This window comes from Falco peregrinus, chromosome 5 (assembly GCF_023634155.1).
Source record: "Falco peregrinus isolate bFalPer1 chromosome 5, bFalPer1.pri, whole genome shotgun sequence".
In the NCBI taxonomy this organism is placed as follows: domain Eukaryota; kingdom Metazoa; phylum Chordata; class Aves; order Falconiformes; family Falconidae; genus Falco; species Falco peregrinus.
In genome coordinates, this window is record NC_073725.1 from 40,975,757 (window position 1) to 40,997,631 (window position 21,875).

At 40.8% G+C, this 21,875-nt stretch overlaps 1 protein-coding gene across 10 annotated transcripts in view; it reads right to left on the reverse strand.

Annotated features, from left to right (window-relative positions):
* Positions 1-1,791: 1,791 nt before the first annotated feature.
* The window catches only part of ADAM22 (ADAM metallopeptidase domain 22), a 137,756-nt gene continuing 117,672 nt past the window's right edge, over positions 1,792-21,875 (reverse strand). For 3 of the 10 annotated variants that reach the window (XM_055804249.1, XM_055804246.1, XM_055804254.1), the window contains 3 exons: positions 16,649-16,735; positions 8,714-8,837; positions 1,792-7,413 (listed from right to left, as the gene is read on the reverse strand). In XM_055804249.1, the coding sequence (XP_055660224.1) occupies positions 7,393-7,413; positions 8,714-8,837; positions 16,649-16,735 (232 nt within the window). In that variant the 3' untranslated portion in view covers positions 1,792-7,392. Of the gene's footprint in view, positions 7,414-8,713; positions 8,838-16,648; positions 16,736-18,218; positions 18,294-18,814; positions 18,926-21,875 lie in introns of all 10 variants that reach the window. The other 7 variants (XM_055804247.1, XM_055804245.1, XM_055804252.1 and 4 more) reach the window with 3 other exon arrangements.

Here is a 21,875-nt window from a genome sequence, read left to right on the forward strand (position 1 = left end):
AAGAGAAGCTCACAGGATCATTTTCAACCTTGGAATTTGAAAAATAACATCTGTATTCTATGAAAAATAGCATCTGTATTCTACTACTAGCCATTAACCTTTTTTCCCCATGCATGCAGTATTTTTTTTTATTATTATTATTATTACAGAGACCTATAAAACAGGAAATGCTAAACATAAGGACTTAGGCAAACAAAATACACACAACAGTCTTTGTCATTGAAAGTCACTTTACTGATGTTACAATATGTTAGTAACATTGAAAACCACAGGCATTTGTATTACTCTCATAGAAGTGGATACTGTGATGCTGTTAATAAAAGTAAGCAGTAATTTAGAACCCCAAATTACAATGATTTAATTTTATAAAAAGCAATATTTTGTTTAACTACATGAAAGCCAGATTCATTCACTTCAACAGCCCAATGCCTGTAATGTTTATAACAAAAATACCACACTCAAAGCTGGAAAATTGTAAATCGCAATGCTTCATTTTGGTGTTTGTCAAAATCTTACGTTTTTATATCAGGTGTGATTTTTAAAGGATTTTAATTAACAAAGACAAGAAAATTATGTATTCAGTTGTTTTTGCCAATACTAGCTAGCCCAGACCCAGTGGTGAAACACAGTTCTCCTTGCCTCTACATGTTTTTTAGTTTTTTACCAATAAGGGCTAGTATGAGTGAAAAAATAGACCTTTTTTTTTTCTTTTTTTTTTTTTTTTTACAGCAATGCCCAAGGTAAACATTAGCAAAAAAATGAAGCTGGCAGACCCAATTAGTATATACCACCCTGAAAGCTTTGCTGAAAGAACTAGTCATATTGTAAATAGTGTTTTCTCCAGCAGATTAAAAAGTCTGTAATGCTTTGCTATTCTGAAAAAAATACTTTGCATTTATGCAACGATAAAAATAAGTACTGTATTCTATAAAAAACACTACCTATTGTAATATATCTTTACCCTTAAGAAAAGAAAAATGAGGTTATATATTCACAGTTTGAGTATGTTCTGGACTGTATTTCCAAGCATAAAATTACACGTAGAGTCTACACAGGCAGTGAGCAGGAGTCCTTGTACCAATAATCAAAATAAATCAGCATTTACTGTTATACAGAGCCTTACAATATTGCATGATAAGCTGCTCGCACCACTACACTTACAAGGTCAGTCAGACCTATATACATAATTTCTAAGGTGGTTGTAAAAATAGACTTCCCATGCTAAAGTTAGAATATATAAGGCCTCATGTTAAGATTTTTTTTAACCAAAACTTTATTTTTTTATTCAGAGGAACACAGAAACAGAAAAAATAATATTAGCTTGTTGCTTTGACGCTTTATGCTCTAGTAATTAAAAATAGTGTAAGACAGACACTTGTACTTCTCCCTTAGAGAATGTATTTCTTTTTAACTGCTCTGTGCTTATTTTCTCCAATCTTCCTCATCTCATTCTGCGTTATATTGCAATCACAGCCTGTCTACATAACAGAAGTTTTTAAATAGTTTAAAGCTGGCTTAGCTAAAGTGATTTTGAAACTGGTGTAGATTGGATTTTAGAGAACTGAAAGAGCCAGACCTGGCTAGGTGAGCCAATTTTGAAGTCAGGAATAAAGTTTCTCAAGCGCGAGCAAACGACCACATTTCTGTGTTCTGAACTTATTTTTACTGCTTGTTTTGGCTGCTTGGCTGAGATAGCGTACTAATGCTGACTGTTGTAGTGCTTTTCTAAATAGTTGCAGAAAACTGTTGTGGAATGACAAGATACACTGGGTATATAAGCTACTGTTTCCAAAGCTTTGCATCAGCATCCATACTTGAGGTACCAGTATTGTTTTTTGTAAGCTGCCTTGGAAACTGCTCAGGTCAAAGGAGTTTTTTAGTGTAAATGATAGGAACTATCGCTTCCTTTCCTGTTCTGGTGAAATCACGCTTCAGAGAGTCCCGTCTGTATTGCAGCTATGGCTACACAACCGGTTTCACTGTTTCCTTTTTGCCTGCTCTATTAGGGTAACATTTACGTCCACACAAGAATGTTATCCCACCACGCAGTCATGGGATGACAAGCTGTACATTATGTGTGCAGTTTATTCGTATTTGTCTTCAGGAAATCTGATCAAAATCAAATCCCATATTGGTGATAAATGCCACCTGGTTTGGAAGCCATGCAAATAGTGGGTCATAGCTCAGCACACTGATGGATATTCCATTCTGGGCAAAAAACTGACTTCAGAGGAGACCAGGATGCTCTTTAAAAATGAGGTAAATAACCTCTGCATTGTGGTTGATGACAGCGGCCCAAATTGTATGCTACCGATAGAGATACTCAGTTGAGAAAGAAAGGGATGATCTTCAAACTTGAAGCAAGAGAAATGGGACACAGCACAACTTTTAGGTTCACAGCCTTGGAGATTAAAGAGGCTTAGCCTTCAGCAATGCTAGAGGGTAAGAAAGCCATAGGATGGCTGAGCTACCAGTTTTATCAGTTATGGTTTAACCCCAGCCAGCAACTAAGCACCACACAGCCACTCACTCACTCTCCCCCCACAGGGATAGGGTGAGAAAACTTGTGGGTTGAAATAAGAACAGTTTAATAATTGAAATAAAATGTAATAATAATTATGATAATAAGAAACAGTAATGAAAAGGGAAGTAGCAGACAGGACAAAACAAAACAAAACATGAAAGGCAAGTGATGCAAATGAAAACAATTGCTCACCACCAACCAGCCACTGCCCTGCCAGCCTTTGAGAAGCAGCCCCTACTGCCAGCCTTCCCCATAGTTTTATGGCTGAGCATGAAGTCATACGGTATAGAATATCCCTTTGGTCAGCTGGGGTCAGCGGTCCTGGCTCTGTCTTCTCCCAACTTCTCGTGCCCCCCCCAACCCACCCACGGGTGGGGTGGGGTGAGGAACAGAAAAGACCTCGACTCTGTGTGAGCGCTGCTCAGCAATAACTAAAATATCCCTGAATTACCAACACTGTTTCCAGCACAAATCCCAAACACAGCCCCATAGTAGCTACTGTGAAGCAAAATTAACTCTTCCCCCAGCCCAAACCAGCACTCCAGTGCAAACTGCACGAAAGACGTGAGGCTCCATCACCTACGCTGTAGGAAGAGCAAATGATGTATTAACAGCACTGGAAAGACCTTGTCCAGGACACTGCGTGGAAAGGCAACTAACTTCACAGCTTTTTGATCTCGGCCAACTTGCACAAGAGGCTGTTAGTGCATGTAATTATCATTCATGGAAATGCTTTTCAGTAGGAGCAGAAAGGGACTGGAAGAGAAGAGAACAGGAGCTTGTTGCGTTTTGCACTGGAGTGCGATAATTTTGCTCACAACAACTAGTATGGGATTCAATGACAAAGCAAGTCCTAAGAGCTAACTTTCATTCTTTCATGTTACATCCTAGCCTATTAATGAATGAAATGGCTGCAAATTTCAGAAGAATTTGTAGTATATGCGTACCTGTAATAGCGTATGTACCTATTCTTAGCTCTGGTTTTGAAAACGGTTGTCACATTGGTGTTGACAAGACCACTTGGGTCACTTAAAATAAGCAACAGGAATTCACGTGAGAGGACTTCAGTACACTAGCTACTGACACAATTTCTTTCTGATTTTAGCTCAAAGGTCTGTTTGTTCATCAGCACAATCAAAATTATCTAATGAGTACATCAGCTTAGCAGGTTCAACATTTCATAAGTCAGGAACTCTTAAATCATTTGGAAGTAGCTACCTTCAAAGTCAAATCATACTTTAAATCAGGTAACTGGCAAGTAGTGACTGAAGTTCACAACTTAAGCAAAGACAGGCTGTATAAAATTACAACCTTCTTAAAACAACTTATTTAAATCAAAAATATATGTAAATTATCAATCACAACCATTTCTAGTATATTGCCTGAGTAAATTCACCAGAAGTCTACCATATGGATTACTGAAGTTCTTATGTCAACAAATCCAGAATTAGCAGGTAAATTTTTGTTTAACTCTGGCATCGTTGTGCAGCATTATTATTTGGATACGATCTCTATTTTCCAGTCTCCATCAGTTAGTCATATTAATTTTATTTTAAATCATAGCAGATTCTTCTCCCACACTGAAAAACATAACACTAAGTATAGCTCATCCTGCAGGTCCTGCATTCATATGGACAGTTACTTCTATTTGAGAAGAACTGGTAACGTCCCCACTTCAATAGGCACCTGCAGCATAGCTGGCAATAACTAGTTCATTTCTTAAAATTAAAAACAAAACAAAAGCATGAGTCCCCGTGAGTCAAAATGACTGAGCTATCTTATTGACAATACAAGTACTCTACTTTAGACTGGATGAGGTATTATGCGGCAATTTGTATTGCTATTGCCAGTGTAACTACAACGGATAAAAATATTTGCAATCTTCCAGGTTATTAATCTGGCAGCTTTCTGACACACATTTTAGAAGTAGGAAACCACAGAATGTAAGCAAACAATTTCTCTCTTTGACCTTTGCTGGCTTCAGTGGCTCACAGCCCTGCCAGTTCAGGTTTTGTGTGACAAGGTCTCCAAGTTACCAACCTGATGCAAGATTCTCTGCAGAAGAATTTTGCAAACACCCAAGCTCTGTGATGTTCTCACTCTAGACAGTCAAAGTGGAAGTCAATATTTATTTAACTTAAAACTTAGTGCTCATAACTCGAATTCCTAGCTCCAAATGTGAAAGTGACTGTTTAAAGTTACACTACAGACGTAACTGTATCATCATATGCTACAAAGGAATTACACCAAAACAAGAGAGAAGCCGAAAGTACATACTACATTGAAAACACAGTCAGAAAGCCATTTGTTTGCAAAACAAGAAGCTATGAACATTACACAAAGAGCCAGTATGTTATAGCCGGTTCTGTCTGCCAAATCTTGCTGCTTCTTGATAAGGCAAAACGGAAAGGGAAGAGTAAACAGTGGTAAACATAAAATACGCACAGAAATCTAACAGGATTATTCAAAATTACATGCCGGTTTGTATCCAAACAAAATGCCATAAAAGGCACATGATGAACAGTCCCGTTACTAAAGACAAGATACTAATATGGGAAGGAAAACCAGGTAACACAGCAACTATCAGATTAGCATAATGTCCTAATGTGGGTGACCTCCTTGACGGCCCTGCTCAAGGTTCAGTGAAATCAATAAACAACATACTGATTTCAAGTGATTATGGCTCAGACCCTAATTTCATGAGCTACATGCTACCAACTACCTTTAATCCAGTTACCTACACTCAAAATAAATCTTTGCAAAAAATACTCTTCAGTGCTGATGGATATTCACTCCTCACAAAAGTGCAGAATCTTTTCCTAAAGCAAATACAAGTGACTGGCTCCTTCCAGATGGTCTGTCTGCATCCACTACCGCTCACTCAGATTTGTCTTTCTCCAGAATACTTACCAGAACCTGTAGACTGTGAAGGAAAATCACTTCAACGCCAAGGCCAGTATTATGTCATTATCCAACATACAGCCTAACCATAAAATATAGTGCTTCTAAAAATCTTATATACTTTACAGTTGCTGACATCTTTAAACATTTCTTAATTTAATCTTACATATATCTGACTTTATCGAGAGACTTAAAAGTTAAAAAAATATATTAAAAGGCTGCAAGTGTTGGATTCACTTATTAAAGGAAACACATGAAAGAGGTAGAAGATTCAGAAACACCGAAGATGTTCCCATTACAATAATACCTAATTGATCATACGGCTGTTGGGCAAGGTATTCAACTGCACCATACAGAATTGGGCGTTTTATTCTGCAATAGTACTACCTGAAGCTAAGAATTAGTCAATTTCTGAAAGCTGGAGAGAATTATAAATTGATTTAATATAGTCCAGTTTCTTACTGACCGAAAATTCCCAATCAAGACTTGTTTTACAACAGCCTTTAGAAGTCTCAGGTGTTAGAAATCTAACCATCCACTTATACACAAGATTAACATCTTCACAGTAAAGGGTTTGTTCCCCACCGGTTTTTTAGGCTAAATTCACTTGTACTCGGTTTAATGCCCCCCAAAATTGCCAGGGGGGCTTCAGGGGCAGCAAGCATAGCATTCAAGCGCATGATAAAGGCAATTCCAGTAACAAATAAAAATTAAAAGACAGCAATGAAACTGGCCGCTTGCCCAGCACTGTTATTATCTAGTGCAGTGAAACCATTATGCTTCCCATAAACTATGCCTTGCCGTCTAGAACAGTGTCTGAAATGCTCTATCAAAAATACACAGCAACTCTCACTAGAAGGACTTCACATCACCACATTCTGAATTGACAACTTAGAAATATTCCCAAATGTCCAGTAAGTTCGGAGTGCGCGTTACTTAAAGGCTGTCTCTGTTGTCTGCCAAATCATTCTTAATTACACCTGTGAGAGGATACACTGGTCATCTCACTGAACAAGGGATTTTAGCTGGTTCCTCTTACGATGACTTAAGACAAAGTGCTGTTGTTTCTGCAGTCTGCCTTACAACTGAGATTGTCAAGACAGTATAAGATACTGAAAAGACATTAGAGATTTTGGTCAAACACCAGTTTCTGAGAGACATGGGTTTACAGTACTGTACCTTCTGTATTTCCAAAGATGTCTGCTCATAGTATTAGAAAATCTGAAGTGTGATGATGTTAGTCATGACTGTTTCTTTAGGCATTTGGCAAAATACGCTTATGTATAACAGCTATTTTTGACATTATCAAATGTTTACATATATACAATCCCTATACTGAGATTATAAACACATAAGGTAAAAAAAAAAAAAGATATAATCCTTGTTTGACATTTGTGTCAAATAGTTCCCTTTCAAAGCTTGAAATCCTGTCACAAAAAAATCCTGTATTTCTTACTCCTGCATGCTAATTTCTACTACAGTATGTTGTTTATCCCTTACATGTGGAAAGTAAAGAACACAAGGTTCATGGGTTCATGCATACAGCATACAAGTTTACATCAGCTGGGCTCTCCAGGAGGCGCATTCCCAGTTCCACTCTGGTCTGACTTGAGACTGCAATAAACCAGTGAAAAAACTCTTACGTGGGACTGGCAAACGGACTGCAGTTCGGATTCTAGGTAAGTGTACCTGTGATCATGCGGAATAGCCTTGTCATGTCCCTGTTAGTTGTTATGATTTTGGTTGTTCACCAAATCCATAAAATACCAGTAACAAAAAAGAAAGAAAGAAAAAAGACTGCTTTTTTCCCTTCCAGATGACAGGAGGTTCTCACTGTGATCACGGGCATCTCTGTTGATCTTTCGAATTGTCTGAAGAGCAGTTGAATGTGCAGTGACTCAGTGATGCTGAGTTTCTATAAAATTCGAAGTAAGCAGTTCTGATGTCACCCCAGGAAAACAGTGCAGCTAAATGGACGTCTCCCATAGCTGGAGAGGGGGAAAAGGAACACAAATACGCACTGAACACCAAGATAAAACTGGCTGTTACCCAAAGAGTGTGAGGGGCTTGTTTGGGATACTGCATCTGCATCACTTGGGTCACCAAAGCTATGCTCTTGGTCTCCCAGCCTCTCATGGGTATCTGTTCAGACCACAAAGTCACCAGACAGTGTCAAGCATTTCAGCATGAATTGCAGTCAGCATAGTAAATGTCCACAGCTGGGACTGCAGAGAGTTTGAAGGAAAAAATTCAGTGTAGCATCAAATATGTGCTAGACAACTTTTACCTTACAGGTACGCTAACGTTGCTGTAGAGATAATTTCCCACTCTCTTCTGCCTAACTCTGCTCTGAGCAGCATGACTTTCTGCCGTGGGGTTGAGCTGGTGCCAGGGCAGCTCCAGGGCTGAGACACACCAGTGCAGCCCTGTCTCTGGGCTCTGCTGGGGGACCCTGTGCCACACCTCACCCAGCCTTCTGTCCCAAGCAGGACTGGGGGCAGTAGCTTGCAGGTGCCCTCAGCAGCACTCCACTCCCTTTTTTTCTTGACGAAAAAGGACAGAGCAGCAACGGGAAGCTCATCTGCATCAGGGACATGAACTAAAGCTATCACCAGTAAAGCCCCTAAAGTAAACGTCGGGAGTTTTTTGTTTATTCAAATACCTGCTATGTCTGAATTGACACAAAGGAAGCAACAGCCAGCGCTGCCTTTTGGCATCGGCTAGAAACCTCCCCGTGTGGAGCATCACGTTCCAGTGGTTCCTGCTCACCCTGGGAGGGGGGACAGGGGGGATTGGGTCACAGCTGCAAAGTCCCTCCAGGTCTGCAAGAGCCTGATGCAAGCCCTCCCCCTCCTCCTTAACCGGAACTTTCCATAAAGCTGGAAAGCATCTATCCCCCAGCTTGAAGGAGAGCTGCTGGCAGTGTCAGTCCCCCGGCAGGGTAAGAGGAGAGCCAGGCATACCGCCTGCTCCAGGGCTGCCTGTCCTCCGTAGCCCAAAGACTGCCCCAGGCACACTCTCAGCTTGAAATAAGACAACTAGTGAAATGTGGGCTTCAGGGCAGGGTTAAGAGCAACCTGAACAGGTATCTGTAAACACAGCCACCGGGGCTGCCCTGAGCACCGCCAGAAGCTCAGCCTTCAGAAGCTTCTGGAGTTAGGGGTACAAAGGAAATGCCACTGCTGCTCACACTGTCAGCCAAAGGTGCTGATCTGCCACACTTTCCTTTTCAAAAAGAACCAGTAAATCAAGTCACTGACAAAATGCACAGAGAAGAGGAACACTTACCCTGGCACTTTGCCTGTTGGCTTTTTTCTCCTCATCAGGAAGTGGTGGCATCGGGTAAGGGTATTTTCTGCTGGAAGCGATAGAACCAGTGGACGAAGATGGAGACTTTGCAGGGGACAGTGTCCTGAGATGTTGAAACACACAAAATAAATGTGACGTTTTCGGGTCCTAGCACTGCAACAGCAACTGCCATTACTCTGAAGCTTGGTTCAGAACCAAGTATATAGCTTATTATTAGCTCAGTATCAGGGGGGATAAAGTTGTTTGTTCAGTAGCCTAATAATTTCATGACATGAATAAATGTATTTATAGCTTTCCGGAACTCTGGAAGAAAAAAAAAATCCTACTTCTGATTAGAACTGCATAACAAAACTGATTTCTTAAACTGTTTTATATAGTACTGTAATTAATTGTTATAAAATTAACAAACAGAATCTGCAGTTGAATAAATACAGATCTAAACGATAGACATGGCACTATGAAGCCTAAATAGAAACAGTAATTGTATAAATACAAGCTGAACAATGTCTTCTGCCAGTGACTAAATGGCAATTATCAGTGTCTTTATGAATATCTTACGCATCTCCTATATCGATATAAACACAGCAAATAAATCTATTATTTTGTAACACATTAATTTACACAAATGCATGCACTTGGAGGCCAAACTGTTAGTTGTGAAGTAACAAAGGCATATACAAAGTGCTAATAAATTATTATACATGCAAGCATCATACAGTGCATATTGTTCCAGCCAAAGAAAGAGTCTGATGAGAATATACAAAAATGGACTGATTAGTCAATGGCAATCAGCATTTCTGTACAAGGTGAGTAGAGTAAGCAGGAGCAAGTAAATGTTTGTATCACATGAAAGGCATTCTTTTCATGTCAATAAGGCAGCAGCACATTATTGACTGAAATTTTATACCCAAGAAAAACTCTTATGCTTCTGTTTTGAGATTCTGCACTTTTCCCACTTGAGAGGTTTCTATCAGGCTTTAAATCTGGGCAGAATAAAAGGGAAAGAAGCCTCAAAGTAGAAAATTTGAGCTACACTAGCCTTCTTGTTCTGTTTCGCAGACTAACGGCATTTTTCAAAGGAGGCCTCCCACAAGTGCAGGCACATCACCCAGACCCTCCCTGAGCACTGCTACCTACTAATTTCTGAACTTACACATCCCTGAAGATGGAGAGTTTCTCTCAGTTTCTACAGACAGGTCTTCCAAGCCTTTGAAATTCAGCAGGGGGGCTGCATGTTGTGCAGTGATAAGCACCATTGCCAACATCACTGATACCAAGAAGCCACAGCAGCCACCCCTGGCAGAGCGCCCCGCATCCCTGGCTCTGGGATTTACAGGATCAAGTCCTTTCATCTAGAGAGGATTACAGACAAGGCAGGGACTGATTTGTGTCTGGAATTGCTTTGTATCTCTATTACTAAGTGAAACTCATTTACCTTTAAATAATTATTCTTTATTTTGGATTAGTGTATCGTTTTGTTGTACCTGTAGCTCCCTACAACAGCACAATCTCTGGTGTCCTATACAAACAATGACTGATGGTAGCCACGAGCAACAAGGTGTCAACGGAGATAATATGGTGAGAGCTCTCCAGTCTGGCTCACAGTGCTCTAATGCCTCATGTGGTAGCCTGTTCAACAGCACGGTACAATTATCCAAACATGGAAGAGTACATCCTTCAGCACATGCACCTTGATCACCCATTAAGATGAACTGGACATACAGGAATGTTTTCAGGAAGAAAATTTCAAACAGCTACTGCAGTGTAAAACAAGGTTTTGTATGTCCAGTGTCACCGATCTGGGCACCAAAGCGCACATGCAAGAAAACAGGTTATTTTTACCAAAAAAATCCAGGGAAAAGTTCTCAAAGTGCTCTGCTGTTCACTGCCTGTACAAGTCCTCTCATCTCTGCCCACACTTGGACTGATAAGGATCAACAAACTATTAGTGAATCCAGAATGGAAAAAAAAGAAAAAAAGGAGAAGGAGGGAAGATGAGAGCAGATTTTACATATTATTATTAATTATCCAATTATTCACTAATTTTGCCCCACAGCTGCAGCAGAATTTAAGATGTTCATGTTTAAATTAATAACAATGCCCCTGGAGATTAGAAGCAAGGAACTGGGGGTGCTGGATCTGGCTTGGCGAGCCCCACCAGAAAGCTGTTTATATAGGTACCACAGCCAGGAGGTGGCACGCAGAATGAAGGCATCTCCCATCCCTTGTGTCACAACATCGCCTCCTGCACACCACAGGCTCTTCCCACCGGTTATGTTAGGCACCGCAAGAGAAGGCCATGGTGAGCGGGAAAGCCACAGCCTATCTATCTGTCCATCAGCCTGAGCATGTGATCCTGGAAGGAGCAGGAGCACCCCAAGGATGGGGCATCTTGAACATCTTCCCTGCACAGCAGGTCCTCTGACCAGGATGCCTAACCAAGCCTTTAGCCAGGCAGCTTTGCACCATAACTCAAACACAATGCTGCCTTTTCAAAAGATTTTGAAGCCCATACCTCCAGTGTAGCTGCCTCCATGTCCTTCTACTCAACCCCCCCTTTGTGCTGCCTGCTCAGCTGCGGTTTGCACACCTACCTGATGTGCCCATTGCTTCTGACCGACCCGTGCAAAGGTACAGCCAAATACACTGAGAATGCAGTTGCACACTTAGAGAAATGACCTTGCCCTCCCCTCACAGGGCCTTGCCACTGATGTCTGCTACACAATTGCATGCTGGGTTTTGTCATCTTTAGTGCCATCTACTGAGACTGTGAAAACATACCACTACTAAGTGTACGCTCACAGATCTTACAATGTGCCTTGTGTGACAAGCATAGTTGTTTGAGGTGGTTTTGATCAGCTTTCAAGTTACGCCCTGCAACTGTGTATGTGCTGTGTATCCCAGATTTCCATATACTTTAAATGAGAAAGAGCCAGGCATGACCTTTCTCATTTACAGGATGGAAAAAAGACAGCATTCAGGGACACTTGCAGGTAATGCTGGGATTAAAGGTAGGCAGAACTTTGCAGTTTTGGTCAAGGGTGGGATCCACTTAGCTTTCACTGGGGTGTTAGTTCTCCTGCTACCAAATCCATTACCTTTCATGCCAAATGTCACTTCCAGCTGCAATTTATACAAGAAACTAGGACCGCGTTCTGCCCTGTACACACAACAGATTCGGCGGTTTTACTGCCATCCCCAAATGAAGCCATGCACCTCAATGCACTGCAAGAATTTTAATTTCTGACCAGAAAGCAAGATGTGGCCACTTTGTCTCCATCTTTCTGTCCTGGAAGCTGAAACTAAGAGTGTGGGGAGACCATGCTGTGATTCACAAGAGAACACTGTGGCAGCAGGAGGACATCTGCATGCACTCCCCTGCAGCCAGGCACCTGCCCACTCTCCCTTCTTGTCACCTAAATGGGGAGAGTGCTGGCCCACAAGAGATGGTGTGAAATGCGTCACCTGGTCACACAACTAAATGTCTTGCGACTCCAAGTGTTATTTTAGCCGAACTCCAGGCAGGTGGCCCTGACAGACTGAACTGTTCATAAGCTGTGCCTGATTCTGTTTTGCAGACTGAAAATAATTCAATGAAATCCAACTAACGTTCAACCTGGTGAAAGCATTTCAAGCCCAAATGTTGATACTATCAGCCTAGCCTGACCTTTACTGCCACAGGTTCAGCTCTTTGCAGGACATCATCAGCCTAAATTATCCCACGTTAGGTAGTTGGGATCTTCTAAAAACACTTTTAACAATTTAACCTTTTAAATACAGTTCCTTTTAAAAACCACAGGTGTGCACAGGTTTCCGCTGAAAGTGCAGAGGAGAGGCTGCAGCACGTGGGGGGCTGCAGAAGAGGCAAAGGCTGTGGCTCAAGCTATCCACCAGAAGCACTGCACAGCCGTGCCTCAGGAGCAGCATTCACACACTTTAATGAACCATTCTCTCTAATTCTTGAAATGAAATCCTGATCCTACTGATGCCAACAGGCTTTTTTCCATTATCTGCCAACAAGGCCAATATTTTCCTTCGGTTCTAATGGGGAAAACTCCCCCCCCCCCCCCCCCCCCCCCCAACCCAGTCTAGAGCTGCCTTAGCAAGAGCAGGGAGCTAATGGCTCATCACAGCCCTGGCCTCAGCTGGATGCTCATGGAGGAAGGCAACAGACCTGGCAGAGCAGATGAATCAACTCTGGCTAATGATCAGCTAAGGAGGAGCTGAGAAGAGATCAAGGAAGAAGACAGCAAAAACACCAAAGCACATTAAAAATAGGAGTGAAATGATAGCCTGTTGTCTCCTCCCTTCCATGTCCCTTCTCAGTGCCCTTCTGGTATGCGATGGCCATTTCTTCCTTCTGGGTATGTGTCCTGGATCTCTGTCTAAAAAACCTGTTTTCTTTGTAAACTATTTTTATACTTAAGCAACTCCTACAGAATGTAAGTTGCTGTAAATATTTGCATCAGATCAAATATAGGTAGCTCAGTGGTTCAGAAGGTGCCTTCTAGGCTTTTTTTGTCTAGAATTAACTACAGAAATGCCACATTCTGGGATTCTGACAGTTTATTTTCCCATACCATCATGGTTCCTGAGTCTTTCAAGATTCAGTGAGGATTTCAAGTAGTCTTTAACCTTATTTCATAAGGTCAGTCTGTGCAGTAGCCACTGTAATTGGTAGTAACAAAAATAAGTGAGAGTATCAAACTGGTAAAACAGCGGCTCTTGCAGCAAAGTCAGTATCAGGAGAAGACTTCTTGCCTGGGTTTATTGCTGGGGTTACACAGCTGTGGCCTGGCACGTAAAATTAAAATCTAGCCTAGACTTTGAGCAAGAAAATGAGATTTTTCTGTAAAGATCTTATTTTCTTACAGAAGGGAAGCCCACAGCTGGGAGGTTTCTGGCACCAGAGACAGCAGCTATTATTATTACCATTAATGAAAAGTAATTATATAGCAATACCCATCAGACCTGCAGACTAGAAAGAAAATTAAATACCTAGGACAGCAGGTGTCAGAGAGAAAAATTTTCATTTATACAGGATTTTTTAAGCTGATGGAGGAAGCCTCTGTGACAACTAATATCTCTATTTTCTGAAAATCTGCAATGTTCCTAGGAATTGTAGGGAGTGTTTTTGCCTTTTTTCTTGATTCTACTTCAACTCTACCTGCAAGAGCACCAGTCATCGAAACATTATGCCTAAAACTATAGGGAGACAAGCAAAACAGCACTGTTACATTCAGGACATCTTTAAAAGAAAAATCAAAGATGATTAGCGACAAAAATACCACTCAGCTAATTATATGGTGAAAATGTTTTATCCTGGGCTATGATTCCTAAAATGTAGTCTCAGCTGGACAGCCTGACTTCAGCCCCACCTTCTGATTTATGAAACAAGATTTGTTTTGTTTTGTTAGTGAATTACTTCACAGTTTCAAAACCCAGCCATATGATGTTCAGACACACTGTTCTTAGGAACAATGTTTTTTTTGTCCATGACAGATTAATCAAAATTGCACCTGAGTTTTGGAGAGAAACTGTTCAGTTCAACCTCTCATATGCCCATGGCAATTCATCCCAGAAGATCTGATCCTTTGCCTTCCATAATATGGCTGCAGAATACTTCCCCATGGTTACCTCAATTAATTAGGAAATACAGGTTTCTAAATTTATTCTAGTTTCTCTCTCATTTCTAAAGCTACTGCTGCAGGCAGTGATTAGTAAGTTTCTATGGTGTAAAATTTTTAATTTATGTTTCATCTCTGCTGATATAGCAGAGCCCTTAAACTTCAAATGGGTCAGCTTAATCCTCATCTACATGCAAAAAATTCTTGGTTTATATCAACCACAATTAGAAATGTGACTCATTCAGTGCAACAGTCAAAAACTCTCAGGGGCAGGGTATGCTCCTATCAATTTAATCTAGTTACTAAATTAAGATATATGATATTAAAAGATGAAAACCAAATTAAGAGTATCCACACAGGAATTAAAACCTGTTTAACTAAACCATTTAAAGTAACATATTTTAAACTAGTGCTATCTTCATATTCCAGCAATGTCTTTGTTTATTACAACCACAAAGCTTCTGATATAAACACCCTGAAAGACAGCTGTGGGGTTAGGTTATGGTGGGTGACTGATGGCCTTGCCTGAACAGTAAAGGTCAAGAAGGTATTTTTAGGAAAAGGTTTGCTAATAAAAACACACCTCATTTTCTAGTGTTGGTTTGACTAATTTCACCTTCCAGTGACTTCGGGTCATTATCAGTCTTGGTCTGCTAGTCTAAAGGACATCCCACAAAGATTTTGCTCCATATGCAGCTATGTGGATTTCACGATCAGGTAAGCATTTAGCTGTTCCATGAAACTGAACAGCTTGAGGCCCTGCAGTCCCTTCTAATGCTTCTCATGGCTTCTGTCTCCCCAGTTCTTGAGCATGCTTGTTGAACTGCAGACACCAGAACTGGACCCTGTATCCCAATACTAAAACCAGCCGTGGTAGAACTACTGGACTCACAATACACCCTGCCTGAATGTCCAAGCACCAGCACAGAGACCTGGCTGATGCTGGCGGGCACAATCACAACAACCTCCTGTAAGCAATGGCTTCTTCTGTAAGGGATTTTCACTCCTTGTTCAGGACAGACATCAGGACTGGCAGGCGTAAATTTACCTCATTTGCCCTATTTGTTCACTGAAAAGCCTTTGTGATTCACGTCTGCAGCTTTGTGATTTAAGAGCTCTTGACAGCAAACATAAATGGTTTTAAAAAGTGACAATTTTATGCTCTTGTAAGACTTTGGGACATTTTTAGTTCTAAAAATTACTGAAGTCCCACCCTGCTATTTAATATCTACCAGTGTCACTACTGGAATAGAAGTGTTTCATTAGCATCTTGTGATACAACTCCATCACTTTTTTTTTTTTTCCCCAAATGCACACTGGACATATTTAGTATATGTTTCTGCAATTTGCACTATTATTGGGTCTACTTGTGTAGCAAAATTACTGCTAAGATTCTATTTACTTGTTCGTACCATCCTTCACTCTTTTGGATAAAAAATTTTGCTTTGTATTCTTTTTCTTTGTGTTTCTACAATTCTTGTTTCAGCTTCATTTTTGATATGTCAACTTAAAGCTTCATGGCTTGCTAGCTGATTTTTTCAGCAAAGATGCAACAGTCTCAGCTGTGGGATTGTGTCTTCTAGGAATCTACTAAAATATTCTCAGTTTCCTGCTTCATGTAGAACAGAGAGGCCAGCTTCATGCATGCTTCTTCTCTTTAATTTGGAACGTATCAAATAATACACGCTTTCCCCTTTCAAAAACAAGTAATATTTTTGGTTGAACCCTACACTCACTTGTAACAGATTTGTTAGTGGTTTGATAAATAGAGCACAGGGTATATTCTCATACATTTAATTTTCCAATTACAATATATGAATTATTTCATTGTAGGCTGAGCGTAAAATACCACTACTTTTTATTCTTTTTTCATTTAAATTTTAGTATGCACTATATAAGACAGTGGGTAGAGTCAATGTGTTATGAAACCACTTGCCTCAGTAAATTACATTCTATTTAAGTTAATACTATTTTATTAGTGATAAATATGTCTCATGCCCATAAAACACTACTTGGCATAAAATGATGAGAAAGCTACTACAAGCTATAGATGATGGTGGGAACGCATGCACTACACACATCCTTTTCAATGGCTTCATTAAAACATTCAGGAAAAGAATTGTAAATTGCACATGAAGCCAAAAACAGACATCAAAATGCAGCAAAAAAAGAGGGGCCCTTTGCACCTACAGTAACTTGTATTGATTTATACAAGGTAGGAGTCCCAAGATATTTGTATATGCTGGAACAGCTCTTAAAAATGATATAGAATTAATTTACAAAATACCTAAAGTATGGTCCTTCAGTGTTTTTATTCACATCTTCTACCCACTTAGCTACATTACATTCTCTTTTGAACCATGGGTTTAAATACCTGCAGAAAGCAATGGAGGGAACAGAGAAAGCAGAAGAACAAGAATAGAAAATCTGAGAACACACAGCACAAGCTTAGCAAGGATGTCTTCATCCCCAAAATGCAAGTGAATATGGCAAATAAATCAATACGGATGTTGGGTGAGGACTAGGCAATGTGTACAACTGCATGAGAAAATCTGACCTATAACAAAACTCATATGTTTTAATCTGGAAACTCCTTGGGATACATCATTCATTTAACATCTTAAGGGTAAAATTCACTCCTGTGCAGAGGGCCAGCATTAAGCTCATGGTTTGAACTCCTCTCATGATCTCAGAATAAGGATGAAGGGGCATTTGTGCTCCAATCCTGCTGTTTGCTTCCATCTAGAATATATAGCAAGGCATAAGCTAAATGAGCACAGAAACTTGGGCTTAGCCCTTTCTACAGGAGTGAATTTCAGCCTTGGTGTGTTAAAAGGCTCAAATCATTTGCCACTACAGTAGTAATTTTTACACTTGGGTGCAAATAACCCTCTGATTTTTCAATGATCATTTATTCTGTAGGACCACGTGAAGATTTACTGGAGGTGGGCTGCAAAGCTACCTCACATTTTACAGAAGTAATCTTGATACCAAAACCACACTTTCTAGAAAAAGTCTGAGCTACATACTCATATTAGTTACATGGAAACTATGAAATAAAGAGAGTGTTTAATTATCTGGCAGTAATATTACCAGGGAAGAAGATAATTTTTTGTAACTTGTTTCCCTTAGCCCCCAGTAACAGGCAAATTCCTTTGGCTCTGTCATGTTAAGAAAAAAAGGGCAATGCAGAAACAGGAGTCTGCCTGCTTCAATTTAAAGTCTGTTCTTGTATAAGAACGGCAACAGTTTAATGATTATTTGTGATCACCACCTTTATATAATAGAGAGTAGCGCACTCTGAAATAGGAAACAAATTGTAACCAAAGAAAAAGGGAAAGAAAATTCCTCTTTACATTATTTTCAATATTTCTAGGCCAGTTCTTGCCACCCTTATTTATAAGAGTGACACCAATGACCTCACACATGGGAACAGGCCTCACAAGGGATTGCTTGGATGAGTAAACTTTGGGCTAGATCGTGTTGTTCATCCCCCACCATATTTCAAACCACGTTGATGACAAAAGCGGCAGCACTTTTTCAACTTCTTTTGCTCCTTTTTTGCTCTGGAACTTCTCCTCCCCGCCCCGCACAAGCACAGCCACAGCTCTCAGAAAGTACTCGCCCTCAGCCACAAGTGCTTCTAAGTAGCTTCCTCAGCTTGCTTATTTATCAGGAATCAGGAGTGCTTTATGCTTTCCAGCTGGGGCTCTTAGAGAAAGAAATGGTCAAAAGTGGTAGCGCAGCAACAGATGAACCAAAGTGAAGCAACAGGCTGACGCCAGCATCACCAGGAACTAATAAACTTCTGCTTTAGCTTTAATTAAAGGTGCAACTACACAGTTTCTTGTACTTGCTGCAGTACTTTTGACTTGCTTTTTTTCATTTGAAACAGTCTTTTGGTAACCATGAAACACTCCCAATCTGGCTTCCTGTATTACAAAACGAAGTGTAATGTGGTACCAAAGCATGCAGTTGTTGCACAACCGTGTTGCAGGGTTTCCTGGTTGTATTACAGACCGTCGTTCACCACCTCAATTCATCTGTTACAGAAAGGTTAAACTTGAGTTACTGCAGATGACTACGCGATACCATTAGAAAGCTCTCAGGCTGATCTTCCTGGCCACGTGTTCTTTAGCCGTGGCAGAATCCGCATTTTCTCAGAGTGAGAAATTCCACTTTAAAACACAAGTGGCCTTTACAGGTAAGCCTACAGCTAGACCAACAGCTCGATTTGGCTTGTAGCGCAACATGCAACAAGGCAAAAGACCTGGGCTCAAGAGTACTCGTACTCCTCAGGCTGGCGAGGAGGAAGGTTAGCTAGCGCTGCATCAGCAGGAGCACCTCCAAGCAGTCACGGTGCTTTGCCGCAGTGAAACTATTGTATACTGAGGGAAGGGACTTTTTACGGGATAAAATGGCAGCCCAGAATGCAGGGGCAGGTGAGACTGACCTGTGATCCCGACTCCCTGTTTGGGGGTGGTCAGAACCCCCTGGGCTTATGCCTTGGGCCGGGATTTGGTGGGCGAGAGAAAGCCCAGGCTCAGATGCATGAGTTACCCTGCTGCAAAAAGACAATATATAACAGAAAGTCTAAACCAAAGATGTTTGTATCAGTTACAACAACGAGGAAGACAAACGCTTACAGGAAAAGCAGTGCAAATTAACAAAGGTCAGAATCACTATTTGGCATAACGTATGTTCCCTGGGACCCGTTTTAACACAAGCTTCCCAATTAAACTGCCAGCTTATTCAGAAAACTCTTATTATCATTCCTGGATAACCCTGATTTCAGTAGAAAAATTGTTATCATCAGGCCATTTCATCAACCCTGTTTCTGAAAAAGCTGCAGAAACATTTGGCCTGTTGCCATTCCTTCTGCATGAACTGAACCATCTGCCTTTAGTAAAGAACACGTTTTATTTTAAAACATCTAGAAACAATTAAAACATCTCAAATGAGCTTTAGCAGTCTCCATAGAGCTATACACTTAGCAGAAGCCTTGTTCATGTATCTGTTAGATACAAGGGGTCGAAAAAAGGTGTGAGCAGAACATTTTTCAGGAACTGTCTGATGTGCTTGCAACCCTCCTGTCAGCGTTGCTTCTGAGGGCAGCAGAGCTCAAACCTTGCTTAGCTCTTAAGAAATTTTTCTTAAATGATTAATGGCATGAATCTTTACCTGGCGCTTGGCTGTATGCAAAGAAAAAACCCTTGTGCATAATGTATGAAGTTACTGCAGACTCATGCACGTCTAATACTTTTGTAGGCAACTGTACTAGTGTGCACCTGCTTAAAAAAAATAAACAAATTGAATTCTGCACAAGGTATGCCACAAATGAACCTGATTTTCTAGTGGTTAACTACACTTTCTCTATTACTAACAGGAGACCAACAGTGTTACCCCTTTCCTTCCATCTCAACAAGTACTTTTCATTGGACTCCCAGGGGGCACACAGGTGGACTTTCCAAATGCCACCCACCACTTCAGAACACGATTCAATATTCTTCAGTATTTCCCAAAGAAGGTAAGCAGGTAAATTTGGGGAGAGCTTTCATGTATTCTGAGGCATCCTCAAAGCAGCTGACATTGCTTTTTGTTTTCCTAAATGAGTAAATGCTGGCCAGGATTAGATTATTCTCAATTTTCTCTGCTCAGAAATGAAGTTTTCTCTCTAACCACAGCCACTGTGCATTCTCGCCAGTTCTCTCCGTTCCCACAAAACCGACACAGCACATGGAAAATTCAGTGGGAACTCTCTCTCCAAGGGGCAACAGGCTTGCCAAAGAGACTCAGGCAAGCCATGCAGTCCTGTGCAGCCCAGGACAGAACCCATCAGGAGAAAAGAGCATTTTCCTGCCTGGCAGGCCTCTCCCACGAACACACACTGTGCACCATTCCTAACAAACTGCTGCACAGCCCCTGGGAAGTACAAACCTCCTCCCTCTAGCACCAGGGCTGCTGTTGGGTTGAGAGACTGTAACAAACAGCAAGAAGGAAAGCAGAGAATTAGGTGAAAATTATAGGACACCTTTAAAACAAACAAACAAAAATTACAGGGAAAAGGATTTCTAACTCACACACTCTCTGTCTACCCATTCATTTAGTGCTCTGAAGTTTTCAGAGCAAATGTATAATACAACAGCTGAGCAGCACAGAGGAAAAATATGCCCATTGAGGTTTTTTGCTTTTACTGAAAACAATACTCTTCCCATGCAGTTACATTCACTCTAGGCTAAAAAGAGCTGATCTGGTTTTATTCTTTGTGCACCAATTCAGCCCCAATGTACACCTCTGCTGAACGAAAGAATAATGGTATCATTAATTTAAAATATTGTTTTAAACCAATTTTAAGAAATACAACTGGAAAATGAAGGAAAGCACAGGACAAATTTCTAAAGAAGAATGTGCAATCTCATTTGTATTCTTGGCACTTTGGTCAGACCAATTTTGCTTTTATCAAACTGTCTCAAGCAAGGAGAAAAGAAAATGAGCAAAATAAGGTTTCAGTAAAGAGTTTATCAGCACAAAGACCAAGAGCACAGGGGCACTTGACAGATAAACTGCTCCAAGGAATCTAGGGCTAAAATTTCTGGTTCCATGTTGCCATTTTGACCATGCAATGTTATAACTGCAATGTATCAAACTATTATTTCTGTAACTTGTAACAGAGGGTCTTCTCTATAAACTTCTCTGAGTCTACTCACCTCAAGACAGTGCACTGCAGGTGGAAGAAAAGTTTCAGAACAAACTCAAAATCCCCACCCCAAAGAAAGCAGGGCCCAGAGAGTAGTTAGCATTATTAGTTTCCAGCAGGGTTGGTATCAAGCCCATTTGCCCATAGAGGTGCAAAGTTAGTACTAATGATACAGGGAATGGGCACTGTCATCGCCACCATGGTCAAAGAAGGGGCCATTCCCGTGTGGCGTAAGTGCTGTAAGAGCAGGCCAGTGCTAGACAAGCCAAGAGATGGTATTTCCAGCCATTCACCACTCATTCACAAAGGGAGCCTGAACCAGCAGGTTTAAGTACATAAAAAAAGCTCTCTCCCTACAGGGAACATTGCAGGCAGGGGCTCTTTAGTATATGTAGCCAATAAATCAGTAAGGAAAAAACTCTAAGCCATACTGGAAAGGTGTGAGGATCAGTCACTTGGTAAGGGCTCTCATTACCCATTTATTGCAGGGCTTACTCAAGACTGGCTGTTTCAGGCTTACATCAATAAACTTGAGGGTACTCTCAAAGCAGACAGATAAGTCTCCTAAAACCTCCAGGAAAGGATGCAGGGATACAAATCTCTAACTCTGCAATGGCCCAACCCAAGGTGAAGACAAGGGTAGAAAACAGGTTATCAGAAATTCAGTATTGAACCAGGATACACTCAGCAATGGCAGTTTACTGTAGACAAAAGCCTGCAGTGATGGTGCAGGCTGCCATCATCATGGGGAATTGCTATGGGAACGACTGTGAGGAAGCCTACATAAAAAAGAAAATTGATAGTTAATTTTTAAAGA